A 24215-nucleotide genomic window follows, 5' to 3' on the forward strand; every position below is an offset into this window, starting at 1 on the left:
GTTGAGGCCCAGCTGAACACACTCTGCAGCCAGCGGGCTGAAGACGTCTTTGCCAATGGTGCGAGCCAGCACAGAGAGTGTATCTTTGGCAACAACAAAAACAGAACTAAATATAAGAATACATTCGTTTATGCTGATGATGAAATGAAATTTAAGGGCAACTTGAACCAGCCATATGGTGAGACAGGGTGCAAATGGAAACACACATACCCAGTGACTGGGTTTGAAGAGACCTCATTTCCTCAGTGGTGGAGGTGAGGAAACCCTTCAGGCTGTCAATAACCGGAGGGAAGTATGGAACCAGCAACTCCTTGGCAGCATTAGCTGATGAGACAGGGATACACAGTGATTCTCAGGAAGGAAGTAATGTCGAGGGACGAGGTAAAAGTGGTGTTAACGGCTCAGGAAAGATGCGTGTAGGTTGTACACACACACACACACACAAATGGTGGCGTCTTCAGATTTATTCAATCTGGGACCCGGGTTCATAAATAAACACTAAAACACTTTAGTGGATACACCTGAACCCGACTGGACAAAAGCTTAAAATAAGATAATTCAAGATGTTCTATGATGTGATCTGTGATTTTTATGTTGTTGTTGTTGTTGTTGAACAAATACAGATCTGTCATCTCTGTACCTATGGCACCAATGGCGACACAGTCAGCTCTTTTATCTTGAGGCTGTCGGTGCTGTTGAGGGCAGACAACATGGTTTCCATCAGAGTGGGCAGGTAGGGCTCAATATCAGCTCCTTAAAAAAAAAACAGAAGATTTAAAGGATGCAGTTACTTGTCAGAATCTTTCTCCAAAAATATATTTTCTACATACATGAATGTAATGAATGTAAACTGTAAAGTTGCCAGTTGTGGGACAACAAAGGTTTATGTTATGTAAGTGTACATGAGACCACGGCGCTATAAGGGTACCAACACATCTGTCCACATCTGTATTACATAAATGTATGGTTTGGTGTGACCGTGTAACTTACCTAAGTTCTCCATGAAGTTCTCTAAGGCATAAAATGCCTTTGTGACGTGGCCCACCTTGGCCTGGTTCAATGAAGACAGGTAGCCCAGCAACAGAGGCATCAACTCAGCACAATACTTACTCACCTCAGGCTGTGAATCAGAGAGAGAAAGAAACAAATATGTCCATTTATTTCATTCTTGTCATTAGAACTTGTTTGCTCTGTGAAACCATAATTCCACTTCTTTACATATCAGACCAAAGAACTTCAAACAAAACTAAAATACAGTACAATACTCCAAATGGAGGCTATAGTGTGTGCGCCGCCTGACCTGTAAATGTTCAGAGAACTGTCCGAGGGCAAAGAGGCTGGCACTGCGAACCACCTGGTTGCTGTCAGAGAGACTCTGGCAAACGGTCTGAAGCACTGAGGACAACATCCTCCAGGAGCACACACAGACAAGCAGGGGAACAGAAATCTTGTCTTTGGTCAACATCTCACAGAGACAACATGTCATCCCAGAAAGAGCACAACTTCTTTTGGCTTGTATGCACTTCTTACAGTATGAACCCAACGTACTTGGTGCGTATATGATCAGCACATCCTTCAGCCAACACAGCAAGACACATGAGGCCCCCCCTTCCTCTGATAGGGGTCTTTACTGGTGAGGCAGCTTTGAGTGAGGGGCATCTGATGCACAAGTTCCACATCACAGAGTCAATCACAGAATTCAGTCAACACTCTTCAACCAACTGATAATTTAACAGGAGGGCGACATCCACTAAAAGTCGTATCTTAATATTTTAGCTGAATGGCGATACTTGACAAATATGGATATTTTAACATTTTAGAAATGTCATAAGGGAATGGCGGGGATGAACACAGGTTTTAACATGTTTGACAATACGGTTTCACTCAAAAGATTCTGTCTTTCAAATGTTCACAAACGGGACAACAATAACATTGATGCAAGCAATATTCTCCCGCATTATATCTTGTTTAGAAATATATTCAAAAATGCCGAGATAACGCCCAGTGCAATGTAAAATGAGTATATGATGAAAGTTATTTGGCTTTAACCCAAGATGAGCATCTGGATGACTTACCAGATGTTGGAACAGTTTCTCTGGGGGCATATGGAGCGCCATTGTGTCAATAATCTGCATATTTATACACACACACACAATTTAACATGTTAACCTTCACTTGAAACCAACAGTGAAATTTCTTACATTTCTGCAACAGGGATTATGAACTACACAAGAACACAATGAACTGAGCTGAACCCCTTCCACACCTGAGCAGCACTGTGTTTGGGATTGTCATTGTCTGTGCCAGCACAGTCGTCGTCCTCCTCATCCTCTGGGTCCTCCTCACCAGGAGGGGGTGCTGCAGTCAGAACAGGGAATATGACCTGCAGAATGGGGTTCAACAGCTTCTGCTTCAGAACAGCCTACAAAGGAAAACATTTTATTAAGATAATTGTTTCAACACCACAACAAATTTCACATTCATTTGCTGTTTGATAGCTGTTCATCAATATGAACATGCTCCAGCTAACGGAGAGTTCTACCTTGCTCTTCAACTTGATCAGAAAGGCGATGCAAGAGAGACCTTTGACGCGCAGAGAGTCACTCAGTGTGGTGTCACTGCCCACCTGACCCAAACACAACACGTGTTGTTGACAGTGTCATCGATGAACTGTTCAGCCATTCTAAATGAGAAGGAAAGGGAACACAGGCAATCCGCTCTTACCTCCAAGCAGAAGTGAACGATGTCAGATATATGAGGTACGATGATGGACACCTCACTCTCCATGAGTTCATTGAACACTTCCATGGCCTCGCTGGCTTGGCTCTGTGTACAAGCAGACAGTGTCATTTTATTGTTCACTGTGAAGTACAGTTGTTAAAAAAAAAGTTTACCTGATCTGCCTTAATGAGATGTTTCAGAGCGAGGATCAAACTCGGGATGATGGAACGCATTTGGTTCTGCAGGGCAACATATTATTACAAAGTGTCTACGATGTTTATGTGACCAAAAGGATGAAAAATCTCAACTCTGTCTCACCATCTCTTCAGAGCCGGTGTAGGCAGTGATGGCTGTGAGGGTGAGGATACAGTAATACAAGGCAGTTGGGTTGTTGTGGTCCTTCAGGACAGTACTGAACAGCTGCAGCAGCTGGCTGTAGTGAGGCTTGAACGGCTCCGGGTTGGACTCAATCACCTTGTTCAGGAGCAGGAGACCAACCTAGAGAAAAAAGGAGCATCTTAGTAACTCTTAGCAGAGATAGAGAAAACAATAGTATTGAAATTGTGTACCTGTCTATCATGAGCATCTAAGCTCTTGGTGGACTGACTGAGGAGCTGCAGAAGCGCGGGCCAGCGGTCAGGTGTCTCATGTTTGACCATCACCGCACACAGCTGAGAGAGGGAGTGCTGCACGGTGTGTCTGCAGCACACAGCAGTGAAGAGTCATTCAGAGATGAGGTTTGACAGATCACATGTGTCTTAGGTTGTTGTTGTTGTTGTTGCGTTGAGAGAAACACAGCTTACTCTGTTTCCTGCATAAAGGCCTGCAACACCACTGCCTTCAGACTAGAAAAAGACAGGTGAAAATGAGAACCAGCGTTTGACTTCATTTCTGGGGTGAAAACTGCCTTCTCTGTGGCGAAGCACACACCTTTCTCTGTCAGCAGGGTTGATCTTCTTCCAGTGTTTCTTCACTCTGAGCCTCAGCATCACTGCAGCTGACTGGCGGATCTGGAGGAAGGAGGTGGGGTGTTTTACAAAGGATGGCTGGACTCTGTTCCCTCTTTCTCTCACACACAGTGTGATAAAGATAAAACTGTCCTCCCACTAACACCACACAGTACCTGTGGGTTTTGGGAGCCACTCATGACAGCACACAGTGCCGGGATGATGGCTGGGTCTTTAAAAGCCTGTTTCAGCTGGGCTGTAGCCTGAGTGGAGACGTTAGACCAGCATTAGAACAACACATGATTGACAGCTGACATGTAGATTCATCTACTGTCACCGGAGATAAACCATGTTAGCTAGCTAACTCCAGCTGCCGGTTTCCAGCCGTTACCTGCTGAATAACCGCATTGTCCGGCTGCGTCAGCTGCGACAGGATTTGCTCCAGTTCTTGGGACATGTCAGCACGTCGAGGGTGACACCGTTCAATATTTGGGTGAATATTCCTGGCGGTGTCCTAAACGACAAGAGTCTTTGCGGGAATAAAGCAGGTTAAATCGCTGGCAAACTTGCGGCGATCCAACTCGGTACCACGGTGCCGTGCTGTCAGCACGCGGGGCAGAACCACAGCAGGTCCACGTGAGTTGCGTTAAAGGGACCTGCGGCCATCAGCCTGCTCAGGGCAGGGTGAACGCACAGCGCCTCTATCGGCAAGGAGGGTATACTGCAACCATCAGGGTTGAAAACTATATCTGCATCAGTAATTGACATTCACTAACAGAGTTTATTGTAATTATACATTCTTTATGCAGAGACACAGACATCTGCTAAGCCTGCCTGTGTGGCACTAATGTCATTAATGTTGAAATGAATGTTAAATTATATTATAGCGGATATTTATCCAGGCTGTGGTGTTCAGGTGATGAGCTGTATGCACATGATGTGGCACTCCTGAAATTTAAGCAGATGATTTGAAAAATTATTAGATTTTTCAGCAGTTGAAATAGATTGATCTGTCAATACAGCAGACATAACAAGCAGATGTTTTGAAGGATGATTCAACTTTTTTGCCTCTCCTTTTTGTCAGCACTTGAACTGTGTTCCTCTTGACCATTAAACCTTTTTGTAGTCATTTACAACAAAAAGCTGTCAAAAACAGAATAATCAATTAAAGATATTGATAATGTCAGTCAATGTAATATAATATAAAGATCAAACTGACTCAACTCAACAGGAGTTTGAACAAACGGTCAATCGAAGAGAGGTGGAGCTCTGAGGGAAGACCCATCAGAGATCAACTGCTTTCTCAATACATTGGTGCTGATTGTCTCACGCCTTTTAACAAAAGCTCTCATTGCTGAAAACAATTCTTTAGCCTCAAGCTGCAATCAAACAGAAGAAGAAAACCAGACAGGGGTCATCACAAAACTACTGCAGACAGCAAAGAGCAGTATTTAATGGTGGCTAAACATACAGATAGAAACGATATATGATGTGAACAAGAAGAAACAAAAAATAAATTGTAAAATGCTAAATCATGTTCAAGTCTATACGTCTGTGAAAAGTTTCAGTCGTCAGCATTGTGGTAACTTGCTGGTTTACTCATCGGCAAATGGAATTGCTTGGTTGCTTGAAAGGTTTGATGTCGATTTGATGTAATATATTGATAACAGTATCAACTTCAGATTACTTGCCTGGTCACCTATCTGTAGTCTTCTGATATTAGTGCTGATCCACCTAGACCACCACCCAGTGCAGGCCCACCCACCCGTCAGCATCAACACACCTGGTCCAGTCAGAGATCAGTAGAAATGCAAATGAGCCTGTTAAGCTCATTGTCATCACATTACTTCACCACAAAGTGCATCGTTACCATGTCAATATAACTGATGAGGGGTAACACAAACAGCTGCGTCAAGGATAACGTGCAGCCTAATCTAAACATCTTTGTGAAAGAGAATGCAAATCAACATCAAGAGTTTGTGTCAACATGTCCAACTCTGACTTTTCATGTTTGTGTTGTGCACAACTTGGGCAGGTAAAATACTGAGCTCATTTTTTTGTGGATCCATTACATTCAGTTTACATTTAGCAGAAAAATACTGCTGATTATGACATGTCAGTGTTTGTCAACTATTTAAGATTGTGACCTAGATATCCTGATCTGTGGTTGAGCTCATGAGTACAGCATTATTCATTCCATTAAAAGGATATCCACAGACAAAAAGTAAGGAGTGATAAAGCCTGTGTGCTGAAATGACAGGCTGTGCTGTTTGCTTCCTGATACCATTGATAAAATGTACTGGTTAGGTTGGTGTTGGTTGATAACTATCTGCATATGCTATCCATGTGTTCTAATGATAATATGTGGAGTTTAAAACAGATTACACAAACACCCTTTGAGCCACTGTTGGCCAACATCCATCTGATGGAAATTTGTTTCCAATCAACACAAAGCTGGCTACTACTTAACCTTTGTATAAGCCCATAAAGTTGGTGCATGTCTGTATATTGCAGTTATATCCATTCTGCCACACATTAAAGAGCCACTATAAACACCATCCACAACTATTCCGACAAATCTATGTCCTTTTACTGGATGAACAGGTCTGCATGACTTTGTGGTCAGCACAGTTACAAATAAACCTGTCAGTGATATAAATTCAAACACAGAAAACATGTAATACATTTGGTTAGATTTCTGTCAGTTAAACATGAGTGTTTCCACATTTCAGGATTAACTCACTACAACTGCTTTCTGTAACAGGTGCCGGTTTGTAGTTGCATTCGTTCTATTTAATGAGAGTCACTTGAACATGCTGCGTTGACAGATCAGTTGGGTATTGACACAACACTGAATACTAAATCCCATTCCAACTCTGATAACTTCCTTGTGTTTTATGATGTTGCCCAGTTGTTTCTCTGCAAGTCCACTGAAGTATGTTTTATAGCCTTCCTGCCTTTTAATATGTTGTTGGCTCAGTCACACATCTAATCATAAAGTTTATGTTTGCACCATTTGTTTTCTTAGTCTTACCCGTTCTATTTTATTCAACTCATTGATTTTATAGTAAAGAGAGTCAACTTGTTTTTCACAGCTGTACATATAAATTACATACATGCATTTCAATTGGTCTTTTTCAGCTTTGCTTTCTTTTGTCCAAATTTGAAAGAACATTAAAGTGGTGGCCAATGGCAGAACCCGTCTGACGGCTGGACCCAGAGATTGGCTCCCTGACACACACATCCCCTCCCAGCCCACAGCGGACACTCCTTAAAAACTCACACAACCACTGTGGTTTAATTGGGTTTGTTTGATGGGTGCTGGTGGTTTGGGGGTCACAGTTTGATCACTGCCTGGGTATTTTTATGCCATTATTATCCCGTTAATTTGAACTTTTCTTGTGTTTTGCCTTTTTATTTTTTTTTATTGTATTCGAACGAACGAACCTGCCAGAGAAATGGCAGAATGGAAGACGCAGATAGGCTACAACTACAACCCGTCTTATCGTGCCTACGCCTACGGCCTTGTGTACCAACCGGGACCAGAGCAAACCCACGGTAACCTGTCCGGGTGGGCTGACGCCGGGGTCACGGATTTGAGCAACTACAATCCCGGAATGGCGCAGGTCTACTACGCCCACCACCCCCAGGACGCGGGAAGAGTCTCCACCTGGCAGCCCAGAGCAGCGCGTCGTCAACGGCCATTGTCATTACCAAGGCTCCGGTGTTGTCTACCTCACCGATACCCAGAAAGGCCGCTTGATCCTGGCCGGAACACATCCAGCCGCTTACGATACGAGGACCGACGAGCCGCGGCGGGCCGGGAGCGATTCAACCAGTGACTCCGAAGCACATGTTTCCCCGGGTATGTGGTGGCTACAGCTAGCATGGCGCTACAGCCAGCTTGTACTTTTCTACTTTGGTGACAAAGCCGAAATTGCTGTCCCGGTGTACAAGTTATATTTAACGTGTAGAAACTTGCTTGTGCAATTTAGAATGCAGGGGCTAAAATTTCCGCCATTACTTGCGAACTTTGTTCCATTCTGCTTGATGTTTCTTGATTACCACGCACAAGGCGCATTAACTGGTGCTTACTAGCGACATCTTGCGATAACATTTGAGAATTGCACAAAAGTGAGTTTCGCTTGGAGCACAATACAAGGAATCGTCCAGACTTCTAAACTCCTTTCACGGTTTCCATCAGATTCCTGGAGTTTTGGAAGTAGCAAAGAAGTTCTACCTGACCCCAGTACATGGACCAAGAAGGAGCTTGATGAAGAGACAAACAGCAGGAGCCCAGATCACAGCGAAGATGTTTCCAGTTCTTTGGTGGGGGAACCACAGCCTTTTACGGATGCAGGAAATAAGGACACCAGCTGCCTCTCTGTACACACACCTTTACCTGCCCCAAAGAAACAAAGCACTGAGGATAACCCTAAAGGGAAGGTGCGAGCTGCTTTCTCCGAGAGCCAGATGAACGCGCTTGTTCAGCGCTTCAGTGTGCAGAGGTACCTCACCCCAGCAGAGATGAAGAACCTGGGAGAACTCACCGGGCTCACTTACAAACAGGTGAGTGTAGTGCAGTCATGTACCCCCCCCCTCCTCCCAAATTCCCAAGCACAAAAATAACTCCCTTGTTTGTTTGTAGGTCAAGACTTGGTTTCAGAATCGGAGGATGAAGCTGAGGCGGCACCAGAAGGACACCAACTGGGTGTCAGAGCGCTACACCACCAAGAGCAGCCCTGTTAGTGGAACAATCCTCAACAACATCCGCAACCACGTTCCAACAGTAAGTCGTCTCATTTGGTATTTTCATAAAGGAGGAATTATTGCGACAAAATGTTATGTTGGAGTTCTGCTGCTGGTTTCTGAGGTTTTAGTGAATGTCACTTTCTTTGCCACCAATAAGAATGTGACGTATAGCTGTGTGCGTATAGCCTTAGAATTGTGTGGAAACACCTCACAATCCCATTGTACCTGTGGAAAAGAGCCATTTCTGGCATGTGGAATCCAATAGCTGTCCAGCCCTGGTGTCCTGCTAACCTGATAACAGTGAGACAGTGGCATGGACAAAGAGAAACTCGTCCATAATGGAGGCCTAACCATAGTCTGGTTAGCGCTTTAAAGGCGAGACGTAACACTGAGCAACATGAAATGTTCTTTGGTATTGACTTAGCAATATTTTGTTGTAGTATCAGGGAGAAGCCCACCCCCAGCTGAAGGAGCACTACAACCACCACATGATGGATGCATCCTTCAAGAAGACGGCGCCTCAGAACTTGGCCTTCTATCTGGCCACCATGGGGAACACTGCTGGATCTGCTGGCTACCCTTCATGGCCCTCCGGTTCAACCCAGCCCGCTGCACCTGGCAGACCCCAAGCAACCGGATGGTCTGTTCCTCAAGGTGTCGGCCATTATGAGTTCAACCCCAGTGCATTCACCCCCAGCCAGCACCACCGAGCAGGACACGAGTTTTGGACCACAAGGACGGGGCCAGCCGCTCCTTAAACGGAGTGATTGTCAACAACGTCAGCCAGTAGTACTCGTTACACAAACCCAGTATTGTTTATATTGTTTCCTGTTACTGGGTGCTTTTTTTTTTCCGAACTGGGTGAACATATGCCTTGTTCATACTCCTTTTCACATGTATCTTGCCCTTTACCCTGAAGTTTATTTTTATATACAACTATTTAATGTATGTTGGTGTGTTCTTTGTGCTTGGTAAGGCAAGATGGAGTCAAATGGGTGAATTATCTTGCATTACATTGTTTTTTGGAACTGGCAAAGTACAGGTAACATCTTTGCACCCATTCAGTGCATTTTTTTTTTCTACAAATACATGTTCATGTGGCAACTTAAACATGTCTTCACGTCTGTTTGATTTAAAACCAATCAGCATTACAGTAAACTTGGGGTGGGGGGGGGTGGGCTGAATTTAACAGAAAAATAATAAAAACACATGCTCTGGTAATAAAAGGTATTTTATTTCAAAAGACTATTTACATTGGAACACAAATCCGTCTATGCTGATCATCATAGACTTCAATAATATTGCTCCCATCACCAACATGCAACAACAGCTTTACTCTCTAAAAGGCATCTTGTCTCCTGCAGGACCGGTGCAAAAAATTTCTCTAGAATAGAACAGCTCCTTATCTCCTTCACCTGTAAAATGAGCTGCGTATGTAGATTTCTGTTCTGAGGTGAAACTCCAGACTGTAGCCAGCAGATGTAGCAAGCCCTCATCATGCTGATCATTCAACCCATTCTCTCCTGATGGGACACACAATCATCCCTATAGTAACGCAGAATCCCTTATTAATCCCTTGGTACATGAGTCCCCTTCATTTTCCATCTTTAATTCCTGTGAAACAAAGGCCCCTGATTCTCCCATTAATCCAGTGGGACTGTAAGCGCAAGAGTAGAATGAAGACTGTCATTGTCTGCTACGAGGAATACGTGTAGAGGTGTGTGTGTGCATACGTTTCCTGCCTAGTCCATCTTCAGGCTACGGTAGATGTAGCGAATAAAAGCCAGCGAGGCCCAGAACGACACACTGCCCAGCATCAGCGAGAAGACCAGCGCTGTGAGCAGAGAGTAGCCAAAGAACTCTGTGCTCTGGACCAGGCCGCTCATCGAGGAGCGATTCCTGTAGTAGAACACAGAGTAGACGAAGATGAAGAGGCCAGTGGAGCCAGTGCTCAGCACGCTCCGCCACCACCATCGGTAATCCTCGCCGGAAAGCAGGAAGTAAGTGAGAGCCACTGAGATGCACGCGCCAACAGAGAGGAGGATGGCATAGACACAAAGCAGGATGCCGTACAGGGTGTAGTGCTCTCTGCCCCACACTGTGGCGAAGATGTAGTACAGCTCCACTGAGATGGCACTGGGGGACGTGACAGAAGAAAAGAAGAAAATCACTTTATTTTATCACTCAGATTAACCTAAAGCCTGATTTATGCTTCTGCATCAAAACGGCGGCATACCAAAGGCATCCAGTGTCCACGTAGGATCTGCATCAGACCAATGCATAAAAGGAGCATCAACCCAGGTTGATTCAATCAGCTCACCTAAAAGGCAGGAAACCTCCAATGGCCATGTGGACAGTGGCCCGCTTGTACCAGGGCTGTGCAGGGATCTGCCGGGGGATGTTTCGAGTGCGGCAAGGTGCTTGGAAGCTGCCGGCTCTGTTCTTCCCAACGATGCCGCCAATGACGGTTAGGGGGAAGCCCACTAGCACCCAGGCACCTAGCAGGAGGAACACAGTGGTGGCTGGGAGAGCCTGAGTGGAGCCGCTCCACCAGTGGACCGAGTTCACCACACTCCACGTGAGGAACAGAGGGGCTGTGGGAACGAAGGATGAATGAGACAAACCCATCAGAAGGAGTCACGTTAACGAGTCGCGCTGGAACCATCTGGTGGTAAAGGGACATTATCTCACCGGAGAAGAGAGAAGAGGTGAGGATGATGTTCCACACCCATCGCTGGCCGTTGAGTTGTGTGTAAAAGCAGCATGAGACGTATCCAGAAACACAGCTGGTCAGCGCGTACAACACGATAGCTGCTGAGTTGATGGCACCGTGGCGGTGCACGTTGAACATGCCCAGTAATGCCATGACGATGATCCCTGCAGCAAAGAAGAAATCACAATCGGGTTCGCGTCTTGCTGTCCGTCTGTGTGGGTTGATGAATCTCTACGTACCTGTGGCGAGGGTTAGGAACTGAGCCCCGACTCCCAGCACGGCACACAGCAAACTTTTGTAGGGAGGAAACCTGAAGACGTCTGTGTGAATAATCTTCCACCCGTTGTCTCCCTGGTCGAGATCGTCACAGCTGCCCTCCTCCTCCACGTTGTACCTGTAGGTGAGGGAGAAGTGTTATCAAGTAAAATCAAATACAATTAAAAGAAACTAACCAAATCCAATTTATATGTTAAGAGGCTGAGTAAGATAAAAAGATAATGTATAAGCCTTTGTTTCTCTCCCTTCATTTTCTTTTTCTTCTGTTTGTGTGTCTGTGTGCGCATGGACATATCACAGAAAATTCTTAATTCATGAGATCAACTGTAAATTGTAAACGTATACTTATGAACTATATGATCAAATGAAAATAATGAAAAAAGTAAAAGCAATACACCTGAAAAAGGCTGCCAGTGTTTTCTTTTCAACTCACTGACACATTTTGTGGTGTACAACGTGTCATGATACCGTCAACATGAAGCACATGTACAGTGTACAGCTTTGTGTTTCTGCAAGACTATTAAATATTACAAATATGACATGTGGATCCTCTCACATGCCCGCCGATATAATGACCCGGGGTTTTGCCCACTGACCTGGCAAAGTCATTCTTCAGGACCCGCATGAGAATGATGATGACAAAGCCCAGCAGCAGCACCACCAGCACCAGTGAGTTGATGATGGACAGCCAGTGGATCTCCAGCGTTTTGGGGAAGAAGGAGTAGTCTCTGAGACGCTCGGCTCTGCGAGCGTATGGGAGAGGGGACTCAAACCAGTGGACGCTGTAGGTGTGGGTCACCCTAAGACTCCCTCCACCCACACCGACACCGCCCACAGCGACTCCCAAACCCTCCTCCAGGGGGACAGGTTTGACATCCTTCACCGAGACGTTGGCGAAGATCACAGAGTCACCGTTGTACTCGATGTTGAAGTCCAAGTGAGTCCACAAGCCCACCTGTTGGAGGTGACAGAACTCAGGATACAAAACTCTGACCACACCTAGTTGGGAGTCGCTCTCGTCGACAGATTTACCTTGTGGCTGTGAGGCAGGAAACCACTCTCCTCTATGTATCCTACAAAACCCCAGATTGGAATGTCATCCAGGACAAATTCAAAGTAGTACAGCTCCTCAATGGCCTCAAGAAGCTGGTCCACCTACCACACACACACACAAACCTGTGCATTAATGCTTCGTACCCTGCTATGGCGTTATTTGTGACATGGTGGGTCAGAATAAAGTACTTTGGCTCTAGTTTGTAAGTGATATACATTATGAGGACAAACTCTGGGGACTTTCAGCTTTCAGCTTGTAGAACACAGATTATTAAACACGGATTCACATGGAACTCATCACCATCACTTTCATTTTCAATGATGTCAGAAACGTGAAGGCTGAAAATATGTACAGAAGCATTTTGAAATGGGCCCATCCACCTCAAAACAATTACACAAATCCACAAACGTTATTTTATTATTATTATTATTTCAATCATGAAAGAAGGGGTTGTTTTTATTAACCGTCTGCTGTAAACAAATACCTGTTTCTCTGAAAGAATGAGCTGGCACAGAGTTTTTTTCTCTATGTTCTCTCTGAATCGTATGTGATATAAAGACTCCGCCATCCTGTCACCATCCAGCACTTCGCCCAGACTCAGAGACTTGTGATTGACCTAGAGAAGAATTATTAAACCATCAGACACACTTTTTGTCCACACTGGGTCCGAAATACATTTCCAGCAAATAACCCTGCTCAGAACACATCATTCTCAGTGTTGAGCAACAGTTTGAAAGGTGTGTAGTAAATCTGTAGTAAACAGATCATTTCAGTGGGTCCTTGCATCTCTATTGTAATTATTATGACACTGGTTTTGTCCCTCACTTTGGCATCTACACATACCATCTCTACTCTTTTTCCTGACAGCCCACTGATAAACACTGACAAACCAAAGACTGACCTTGTCCGGCCTGCAAACTGGCAGCGTGTAGTAGTGATATGTCTCCTGGGGGTTATGATAAGGCCCCACTTTGTTGACATAAAGGGTCACATTGTCACCCTGCTTGTAGCCCACTGCCCAGCCTGAGAAAAAGCACATGATCAAGATGCAGTGCAGACCCATCCTCTTCTGGCAGCGACCTGGCAGGTGTCCTCTTCCACGCAGCATCACCCCTGATGCAAAGATGGATGTGTCATCAGTTTTTTACTTAAATAAGGAAGGAATAAGCTTGTGCTTGATCACAACCTCAACATTGTAACAAAGCAGAAGACTTGAGGGCATGGTACTATTATAAATGACATGACATAATATCCGTTGCAGTAGGCCAAGTGAGAACGTTCAAGGTGTTTTCATACAACAGGGTCTCCTGAGTGTGATTACATTCTAAAGTAAAGGACTGATTTCCTGGAGAAGATGTGCACTTCCGTTTCAATTTAATGGAACGTGGCAGCATGTGGCCTTTATGTCATGTCACATGTTGTCAAAGCATTAACTTCATAAGTTAGAATCCAAACTGAGATGACATGGTGGATTGTGACGTTAAGCTCAGTAAAATGTTCATACATTTTCGTGAAGTTTGTTCACAGAAAAATAACGTGTGCTCCTGGTGAATAGCATGAATGTTTTCATGCACTTAAATAGTTTGGAAGGTGTGTGGCTTTCAGACCGGAGATGCCGGTAAAACAACTATATGCAATAACCTGTCATGTCCAGTATAGACTCAGTATAAGGGAATTTAATGAACTTATTTTTTGTATTTTATGATTTAACACATCACTCCAGAGAAAGACACCCTCACTGTCTTATGATGTGCCATTTTGTTGACACTGTGATTGTAATTCCATTACATGCTTGATATTTAGGTACCTAATAAGCTGTGAATCATTAATATGAAGCAAAATCTTTAATACTGTAACATGGAATAAATGAGTGAGTGTTGTGCCATGTAACTGCAGTCAGACGAAGGTCAGGTACCATCATTTATGGTTCTGTGGCACTGAGGGGCCCACATTTCTACAAGAACACATGTGAAATTGACAAATACTCGTTGCAATTTCATATTAAGCCCTGAAGGTGTCGGGGAAAACCACTAATGACTCCGGTAAAATATGCTGTACCTCGATGCTGCAGAGCCAACAAAACCTGCCTTTCCTCCGGATTCCTCGGACTCCAGGCCCCAGTGGTCTCTCCGCTCCGGTATGCGTCGATACTGGAGCTCAACGTAAAGATTTCTAGCAAATCATTTTGGAAATTGCTCCAATAAATCCCCGAGCGGCTACACGAGAACTGTGTCCATACCCAGTGGTACAAGTTCCTCAGCAGTGTACAAAACCGGGCCGACACCACGTCACCTTTCCAATAAAAATAACAACGGCTGGCCAGAGACTTCCGGGGTGGGCGGTGGCAAGACACGCCCCCAACTGTCTTCTTCGTGCTTCTTCTTCTTCTTCTTCTTCTTCTTCTTTGTGACTTTAACGGTATTGGGTTAGACGACGCTTGTCTAGGGCGCCACAAGCTGGAGTGGATGACTAAGAAATGTTGACGTGAGATAAGAGTAGGAGAGACGACTTGACAATGGCTAAAAAAAATAGTGTATTGTAATTGTAATATTCATTCATTCATTCATTCATTATTATTTGCACACTATTTTGCCCGTTGTTTACAGCAAACATTAACCAGCACTTACCTGTTCAGTGTATATCGTTGAAGCAAAAATATCTGTCTTTACATATTTAAGTTTAACCTAACTTTTATATTCAAGTTTGCATTTTATTTTATTCCACTGTGTTGTTGAGTGTGTAATGAAAGAGCCCCTCAGAAGCACTGCCTAGGACGCTGAAAGGTCCCTGTTGACTTAGAACAAGTCAGACACATTTAGTGTCAATATAAACATAAGTTGTTGTACAGTGGTTTCCGTAACTTGCCATTTGGCTTCCTACAATGCCTTTTCTGGCAGAGGGCTGTTGACATTCAAACACAATGACGCAGGAAGCAGTAGATGTAAATGAATGAAACCTTATCTACAGGAATGGGGGGCTTGTGCAGCCATCAGCAAGCTCTGGGTTTCTCCATCGCTCACCTGTGCAGGAGGATCTGTTTACATATGCCAGGTGGATTGTACATCATAGGCACGGTCTGCTTTGTGTGTCTGTTACGAGTCTGCTACCCGTTGTTTGGAACTATTTTTTTTCTGAACTGAAAACATGAATGGATCTTAAACATCTGGATTCAGGAATTAGATGATGGCGGTATAAAGGGATGCGTGTGTGATGGGCACAGAGTGTGAGGAGAACAAGAAGACAAAGGGAGATGAGGATGCATCCGAACAGGACGCTGCCAGCGTAAGAACCACTGTGTCAAGTTTACTTTACTTCTTTTATAAGTTTGTTTAGATAGTACTCTTAAATAGAGTAAAAAGGAAAGCAGACAATGTTTTCCCCTCTTCAGAAGTTTACGGCCAGGTCAATTCATTAATCCATCCATAAACACTATGAGCAGGCAAATGTTCAAACTTAACCTCGCAGCTCTGGCAGGAGTATGGATGAATAGAGGATCACATCAATAAAGAGGCACTAAGCCTTTAAAACCTTAAAAACAAGTAATACAATATTTTAAAACCAATCTTGAAATGATCAGAAAGCCAATGAAGTGAGACTGAAACTGGAATAATGTGCTCATGTCTCCTTGTCTTGGTGTGTGTGATGGGTTAAGTGCCAGTCGAACAGTATGGGATGTCACAGAATGAATAATGAATGTGCACTGGGTAACTCAATGAGTGCTGCATCTGATGGTGACTGCTGCACATGGCCGCGCCCTACATTGCTGCTGACCAGTTAGCAGCTATATCAATGTTCAAAGTATGTTGTTCTATTTCTGTTACATTTCTAGTTCTGAAGACTCAAAAGATCCAACACACTTGAGTACTCCAGTCTGCACTTTAGCCCATTGTAAGGCTGCTGGTTCTCTAATAATAATAATAATAATAATAATAATAATAATAATAATAATAATAATAATAATAATAATAATAATAATAATAATAATAATAATAATAATAATGCAATGGATTTGCATAGCATATAAAAAAGGATGATTCACAGGGAGAGAAACACACAACAAAATAGACAAAACTGAACATGGAGATGTCTATTGCAGAGATGATACAAAGACTCTGGTGAAGAGATGGGTGCAACACTTCTTTGCTGGAGTTAAAGTACTTCAGCAGCGTAAACCGCATCCCCATCACAGCTGGTGTATTGAACTACTTGAAAGGGCAAAAGTCATTTAGAGCTCATGCCATGGTAAGATTGTGTTCCCCTCCTGCCTCCTTCTTCCCTGATGGCAGATTGCAGATGTATCTGTGGAGGTGGCAACAGTGGACCACACTTTGCAGAAGCTCTGCAGGAAGTACAGGAGACGCAGACGGAAGTCGACGGGGATCCAAACAATCTGGGCTCGCCTGCTGAACATCCAACATCTGGCTATCATCATTGCTGCAGTGGTTTTTGTGGTGGTGGTGATCATGTGGTCGCTGCTGTGGGTCTATATTTGTAAGTGCAAAGCCCCCCGCCCATCAGTAATAAATGTAATACGTTTACACATCTGACTCCTGGTGATTTTGAATTTGTCAGTTCGACGAGAAAGCAACAGTGGAGCGTATTTTGCCGGAATGTTTCGCGTCGCTAACATGGAATTCATCCCAGAGTACCGTCATGCTGAGTCCCATGAGTTTGTATCCCTGGCAACCAAAATACAACATGTGGTACGTGTTTGTGTCTCCCTGTTCCACATGTAGGCAGGTTTGAAGATCTCAGCTGATGCACATTGCTGCTGTTGCAGGTCAGCAGTGTGTACAGGACCTCCTCTGTGGCTCGGCTGTACAAGCACACTGTCATCTCAGACCTGAGGTAACAGCACCAGTTTGTCATCACACGCTCATGATATTCACCGTGTTAACCACTCCTCTCTCATTCAGTAACAACAATAAGGGAGGCGTGCTGGTGCATTTCTGGATGGTGTTTGTGGTTCCTCGTCTGAAGAGCGCACCAGTGTGTGAGGAGTGTGTAGGGGTCATACTCAGAGACTCTGTCCACACCAGTCTGAAGAACAGAACATCTGTAGGTTATCTGCTGAGTCTCCCAGTGGATATAGACTCCATCCTCATCAACGGTGGGTGTACCACAGTACACTTAGACAGGTTTCTGTGGGTGTAAAAGGAAGTTTTTCCTTGTCTCTGTCGCTAAGACCTAGTTGATCGTTGATCAGTCTGTGTGGAGTTCCTCTTGCTGGCATGGGCTGTTGGATCTCCAAACGCTTTACTGACTATGGAGTCAAAGATTTATCAAATCAATGTATTATTATTATTATTATTATTATTATTATTATTATTATTATTATTATTATTATTATTATTATTATTATATTAAATCAATTAATTTAAATCAAATCTCTTCAATAGGCGAGAAACAGGCAATAAAGGAGAAAATATGTTTGACTGAACAGCTGGTCTTTTCCCTGTGTCAGTCATAATAACTAATAAAAATTCTTTAAAAATGACAAAGACTTGATGCTGGTGTCACACCAGTGATGCCTTTCAAGTTTGACGGAAATGGGTGCAGTGTTTGAATGGTAGAGTGTGGTTCTGTGACATTTTGAGTGACTGAAAATGTCACAGTGTGTGTGTGTGTGTGTGTGTCTGTCTGTCTCTTCTTGTTGCTCTTCTTTTCAGCCCAACTGATCGAGGCAGAAGGCCATCCACGGGATGCCTTGGATCTGAGGTTTCTGAGCTTGTTACAGGAAGTTTTTCCTCACCTCTGTCACCAAGAGATGCTGATGTGAACGTTTCTATTAGAATAGTCATGAGAAAACTGTTGTTGTGAATTGATGATATGCAAATAAAGTCTGGCTGGACTTTTCGTCTTGTTGCAGCTGTTCAGCGCTCGGACTATACATCAAATGCAGCAGGTAAGCCTAAACAAGTACACGGAAGTTTAATCAGACGGATTTCTGTTGTTAGGATGCATCTTTTCTCTCCCAGGCTCACAGTGTGTCGATAAGCTCCATGCCAACCTTCCCGGGGCCAGAGTCCCATTGAATGTCTTCTCAGCGTGGGGTGGTGTCAGTTGCCATGTGAAGCTGACCGCTGGCCCTGGTGTTCTGATCCGTCTGACGGTCACGTCGTTCCTCATTGAGCCCAGCGACTGTGTGAATGATGCACTTACTGTGTATGATGCCCTGCTGCCCATGAGAGGGCGCATTCTGCACAGGTGAGTCCACCTCCGTCAGAAGAAAACGTGATGTTTGCCCGTGACATAAACCTTGTAGACTATGTCCATCCACCGTGACAAATCATCTGTGCTGGACTTTAAAGAAGAGAAGAACAACAAACAGGCTTGTTGATCTGTGCTACTGTGTTTGTACAAGTCTTGTAATTATCAGAGATGCTCTGGACTGCAGGTTGTGTGAACCAGTGTCCAGCTCCTTCTCCCTGGTGTCGACCTCCAATGTCATGCTGCTGTCCTTCAGGTTGACCAATGGCAACAAGAGTTTCAGAGGCCATTTCGAAGCCATCGCTGAGGAAAGTGCGTCACATATACACAGTTCTCTTACCTTGTAGTGATTCACAAACTTTTTTCAGATTCATTTATTTTGTTTATTTATCATCATCATTATATTATTATTATCATTATAGGACAAATATAGTAAAACACATTAAAACACCAACAGCAGCAAAGTTCAAGTTGCAGCTGCAGAGGCTGGTCTGATCTTAACTGCTGACTGGTTGCGTCTGGTTCTGGTCTTCCTCAGTGTGTGTGTCTCACATTGAGATGGAGTCTGAGTCCGACATCAGCGGCCACATTTTCAGTCCCTTCCACCCCAGCCTGCTGCCCCCTCAGTGCTCCTGTACCTGGATGTTTCAGGTACTCGCCTGCATTGAGTGAGTGTGTTTTACCGACTGGTGGTCCAAATGTCTTTTTATTATTATCTATGTCTTGTGTTTTTATTATTATAGACACCAAAATCAGCTATGGGAGTTGCTCTGCACTTCCAGAACTATGTGCTGAAACCTAAAGACATGAAGGGTTGTGACCACGGCTGGTGGAAGGTCAATGAGAACATGTATGTTGAGACATTATGACCTTTTATTGTGGCTGCAAAGTCACACGCTAACAACCATTGATAATGTGAAGAAACATCAGATCACGACAAGCTGTGTTGACGGCGACTGTTTCCCTTTCCTACAGTTACTGCGGTACTTACGTGGGACATCACACAGTGTTTCGGATCGCCGATGGCAGCCCTGAGGTGGAGTTTCGCTGCAGCTCACGGAGTTCAGAACAGCCTTTTCAAGCAGCGTACAGCAGCTACAATATCAGTCAACGTAAGTGCACAGCTGCCATTACCACCAGGATGCACAGAGGGAAACCAAAGATCCCAGATGACAAAGAGTTCATCTGAAAATGACCTTAATTTAGAAAACACATTGCACCGTGTTGTGATGCACCTCATTTTTGTAGTTCAACATTTGTTGACCGCTCACCCCACACCCGTGTCCACCAGCCTGCCCAGAGAGCCAGTTCCTGTGCTCCACAGGACTGTGTGTGGAGAAGAGTCGACGCTGTGACGGTCTGGACGACTGCCAGGATGAAAGCGACGAGGTTTTCTGCTGTAAGTTGCAACATATTGTCACAGTTATCAGTGGATTACATCCTGTACCTGTGGGGTCATGATGATATTTACATTTTATTCATTTGAAATGCCTCATGTCTTCACAGCTCGACCCACAAAGAACTGCGGCAGCAGCAGCCCCCTGCATCCGTTGTTTGTGTGCAATGGGGAAACCGACTGCACGGATGGATCAGATGAGCTCAACTGCACTCAGGGTAGTTTTACACGTTAAAAAACTCAGAGTGTTTGCTCTCTTATTCAACAACAGCTCAACAGACACGTTCTCCTCTGACAGAAACGACCTGCTCTGCAATCAGGCATCAGTGCAGCAGCGGCTCCTGCATCCTAAAGAAGAACGCCAAGTGCGACGATGTTGTCGACTGTCAGGACCACAGTGACGAGGACAACTGTGGTGGGTTCACAACCTGACAGCACCTTATCTGCAACAACTCCAACTACTGCATCAGTCCACACTTCAACAACCAGCTCTTAGACTTAAATATTTTCTTGTGACATGGTGACTATTTTAATTCATGAGCAGCAAAAGATGATTGATTTCAAAGACTAAACACACAAAGAAACAAATGAAGCAATACATTTAACTAATTTATAAAATGAAAAGTTCTAAGTACATAAATAAATATGCAGGCTCATTTGGAAATTAACACACAGTGCAACTGAACAACCTGCAAATGTCAATAATGATAGAAAAAGAAAGTCAAATTTGCCAAAGAACAAACTGTGTGCTGTGTAGCCTGCGGTCGCCCCTCACCGATGAAGATCACCCAGCGCGTTGTGGGTGGGGTCGACTCAGTGGAGGGGGAGTGGCCGTGGCAGGTCAGCCTCCACTTCTCTGGTAACCTGTACTGTGGCGCCTCTATTGTCACTTCTGACTGGCTCATCTCAGCTGCCCACTGCTTTGGCAGAGAGAGGTCAGTACGTCTGATTGACACACACACACACACACACACACACACACAGATAACAGGTGGTTTCCAAGCCCAAACATGACCCCATCCTCTGACTGCAGGCTGTCTGACCCGCGCCACTGGAGCGCCCACCTTGGCATGCTGACTCAGGGTGGTGCCAAACACATATCAGAGATCCGGCGGATTGTGCTGCACGAGTATTACAACCCATACACGTTTGACTATGACATCGCCCTGCTGCAGCTGAAAAAGCCCTGGTCTCCCTCGCTCAGCTCGCTGGTCCAACCTGTGTGTCTGCCGAGCGCCTCGCACACGGTCACTGACCGCCATCGCTGCTGGGTCACTGGGTGGGGCTACCGCACCGAGGAGGGTGAGCTGTTCCCCGGACACAGGCTGGTATAGGTTCAGACAGGTCGGAGGGCATATGAAGAGACGATTCACACAGAACCAGTGGTTCTGTCTATGGTCCTCATTACCTCCACCAAGGAGGTTATGTTTTCATTTCATTAGTCTGTTTGCAAGACACTGTAGCCTGAAAGGTTCTTAACAAATTTTAATGAAATGTTCAGGAAATACTCATAATGGACCAGGACACAATGATTAAATGTTGGTCGTTTTCTGGAACCGTCTGGATCCAGGAATCTATTGAAGGATTCTTCCTCATTGTGACATTTTCACCATCTGTGTCCAGAACTCCACAATAGCAGCAGTGGACTGTCTCTGTGGACCAGTGGTTAATGTGTCTGTGTACTTACCCAAAGGTTGGGGGTCGGAGCCCGCACAGGGTTCTTTGTTTTATCATTGAGACAAAATGAAAAACAAAAAGAAAAAATAGCACACAGATTTATGTAATAAGGTCGCTAATGATTTGACTATTAAGGATCCATGTTATTTGAAATGCTAAAGGCATGTTTTGATGATCAGTGAATTTAGACCAAATGAGTGCAGGACGACAATATTGGGTGGAAATAACAATATGGCTGGAAACGAGCTGCTTGGAGGAGGTTGGTGCTCTCTAAGTTTCTAGTTTGTTACTGACCGGTTTTGTCCACAAATGCAGACAAGGTGCTGCCCTCGGTGCTGCAAAAAGCAGAGGTGTCGGTGCTGAGCCAGACAGAGTGTAAGAAGAGCTACGGCCCTGTGTCCCCCCGCATGCTGTGTGCTGGGGTCCCCTCTGGGGAGAAGGACGCCTGCAGGGTGAGCTCTCATCTGACTGCTGCCACCACATCAGTGGCTTAGACGTTGTTCAGCGTTTGCTCCACTTTATTTCGGCTTTTATGTGTGTTAACTGTGTCTCAGGGGGATTCAGGCGGTCCTCTCTCCTGTCAGGCGCCAGGCGGGGGGCGCTGGTTCCTGATTGGCATCGTCAGCTGGGGGGCAGGCTGTGGCCGACCTAACTTACCTGGGGTTTACACCAGGGTCAACAAGTTCACCTCCTGGATCCACAGCCATATCAGCTGACATGAACCTTTTCATCCACCGCCAGCCGATGTCTGAATGCTCACACATCAAATAATAAACACATCGGTAGAAACTGTGTTGTTGTTGTTGTTGTTTTTTACTGATAAGCAGTTTAAATTCTGACAAAAAATGAGACATTTTGAACAGAAATATTCTTGGTAAACTATCCTCATAAATGTAGGTCAACTCTTTCACTGATGACGTTGCCAGATTTGGTCCATAAATCCGCCTTGAACAGCTCCTATCTGCTGTCCTCCCTTCCAGCCCTTTCACTGGCTCACAATGGACGTGTTTGTGTCCAGCCTGCCGGTTCGGTCTTGCCCCGAGCCCCTGTGGAGCACCTCGGGGCGCAGCCGCCAACACCGGTGACGCCGCGCACACGTTTCCCCTCAAACCTCCCTTTGTCCGCCCCTCAGCTTCGCTCTCTCACATACTGCGCGAAAGTTTGCCCACAATATCTGTCACACGGATGCTTGTGTGTGGATTCAACCCTCTCATAGTGGGCTCATTGTCCCCCGCGCTGCATGCTGGGACTGCGGCTGACACCTGCCGCTCAGGTGAGGCTGCAAGGCGGTGAATGCGCACCACATCTCAGCCGCTCAGGTCGGATTTCTGCCCGTTTTTTTTTTTTTTCTCAAAGGGAGCGAGTGCAGGGGGTTTCCTCTCCCCCATCCTCTCCATACCTGATGTATTGTTGCATATCGCCTCTCCGGAGCGAAACGGGACAGTGCTATGAGGACTCTGCCCAACAGCAAAACTTGCCAAGTGTACTGCGTCTCTGGACATGGACACTCCGCCGCACAGGTAAGCCTCCGCCGACCGGCACCGTCCGAGTGGAACTATTTCCTCAGCACATCCCGACCTTCACCAACACAGACACCTGGATCTTCTTCATGATGTATCTCAGAGGATGAGTGCTGACACCAGGGACCAGCCGTGGGAAAACAGAACCCTGCAGCCAGGCTTAGTCCAATAACACGCGCGCGCGCACGCACGCCTTTCCAACTTTAACATATTCCAACATATTTGAGCTCTCTCTCTCTCTCTCTCTCTCTCTCTCTCACACACACACACACACACACAAACAAACACACATTATTGGGGGTTTATGACTATTTTATGGAAATGGCAAATGCCCTCAACTGTAAAGAAACCAAATAGGATAAATTAATTGGCTTGTAACAAATGTGAAAAAGTTATAAAAGTGAAGAAGAAAAAAAGTTTATTTGTTTTTTAAGTAAAAAGTCATGTAGTATCCTTTCATAACTGTCTGGGGTTGGAATGTCCAAGTATTTCAATCAGTGGCCTCCAAAGGGTTAAGAAGTTTGCCCTTCCTCCAAGAAAATCTGCTCAGCCATCACTTGGTTCTCGTTCTTTCTGATTCCTCTCGCTCCCACGGAAATCTTGTGTAACTTGAGCGTAAAAGTGGTATGATATTTGAGTCCTGTCCTTGTGTGGAAGGGAGAGGGGGCCCTGAAGGAGCCCACCCAGCCACTGCGCTCACCCACAAAGCCTGCAGAGCCAAAGAACGAGCAAGAGGAGGTGCGAGCTCCTGCCTGCAAGTTCTGGAGGAGATGGCTGCTGGGTCTCCTGCCTCTCTTCCCCATCACTGCAGCCATTGCATTTACCCTCCACTCCCTGACGCGTGAGTAACGCGAGAGCGCCTGGTATTTACACCAGCAGAAAAGTCTCTAACATCGACCCTCTCCTCTCCAGCTCTGCCCTCCTCAGTGTTCTTCCTCGGCGGCAGCAT

General features: G+C 45.1%; 4 protein-coding genes across 4 annotated transcripts; 2 read left to right on the plus strand and 2 right to left on the minus strand.

The window, feature by feature from the left end:
• Positions 1 to 3: 3 nt before the first annotated feature.
• Positions 4 to 4125, minus strand: IPO4 (importin 4; the record flags this gene model as incomplete). The annotated part of the gene is given in 19 exon segments (XM_078622948.1): positions 4 to 83; positions 211 to 324; positions 641 to 658; positions 661 to 753; positions 991 to 1120; positions 1301 to 1409; positions 1549 to 1607; positions 1609 to 1659; positions 2076 to 2129; positions 2267 to 2422; positions 2543 to 2626; positions 2725 to 2826; positions 2895 to 2960; positions 3040 to 3219; positions 3291 to 3420; positions 3525 to 3566; positions 3652 to 3731; positions 3845 to 3931; positions 4060 to 4125. Coding segments are annotated over 19 exon segments (1701 nt in total), but the record flags the coding sequence as incomplete, so codon positions are not given.
• Positions 4126 to 7126: 3001 nt separating this feature from the next.
• LOC144740063 (uncharacterized) lies at positions 7127 to 9178 on the plus strand. Its single transcript, XM_078622944.1, is given in 5 exon segments — positions 7127 to 7306; positions 7308 to 7533; positions 7873 to 8237; positions 8317 to 8457; positions 8861 to 9178. Coding segments are annotated over 5 exon segments (1230 nt in total).
• Positions 9179 to 10162: 984 nt separating this feature from the next.
• Positions 10163 to 13526, minus strand: LOC144740065 (transmembrane 9 superfamily member 1-like). The gene is made up of 8 exons (XM_078622946.1): positions 13365 to 13526; positions 12948 to 13079; positions 12442 to 12564; positions 12006 to 12364; positions 11373 to 11527; positions 11112 to 11297; positions 10741 to 11014; positions 10163 to 10556 (listed from the first exon to the last, which is right to left on the minus strand). The coding sequence occupies exons 1-8, from the start codon at positions 13524 to 13526 to the stop codon at positions 10163 to 10165; spliced, it is 1785 nt and encodes a 594-aa protein (XP_078479072.1).
• Positions 13527 to 15673: 2147 nt separating this feature from the next.
• Positions 15674 to 22462, plus strand: TMPRSS7 (transmembrane serine protease 7). The gene is made up of 18 exons (XM_078622945.1): positions 15674 to 15745; positions 16750 to 16954; positions 17036 to 17166; positions 17244 to 17311; positions 17380 to 17573; positions 18333 to 18368; positions 18442 to 18670; positions 18861 to 18985; positions 19212 to 19324; positions 19417 to 19523; positions 19649 to 19785; positions 19965 to 20072; positions 20180 to 20287; positions 20368 to 20484; positions 20827 to 21004; positions 21103 to 21371; positions 22062 to 22198; positions 22301 to 22462. The coding sequence occupies exons 1-18, from the start codon at positions 15674 to 15676 to the stop codon at positions 22460 to 22462; spliced, it is 2496 nt and encodes an 831-aa protein (XP_078479071.1).
• The last annotated feature ends 1753 nt before the right edge of the window (positions 22463 to 24215 follow it).

The sequence above is a fragment of the Lampetra planeri genome, unplaced genomic scaffold (assembly GCF_965212315.1).
Source record: "Lampetra planeri unplaced genomic scaffold, kcLamPlan1.2.h2 scaffold_1879, whole genome shotgun sequence".
NCBI lineage: Eukaryota > Metazoa > Chordata > Hyperoartia > Petromyzontiformes > Petromyzontidae > Lampetra > Lampetra planeri.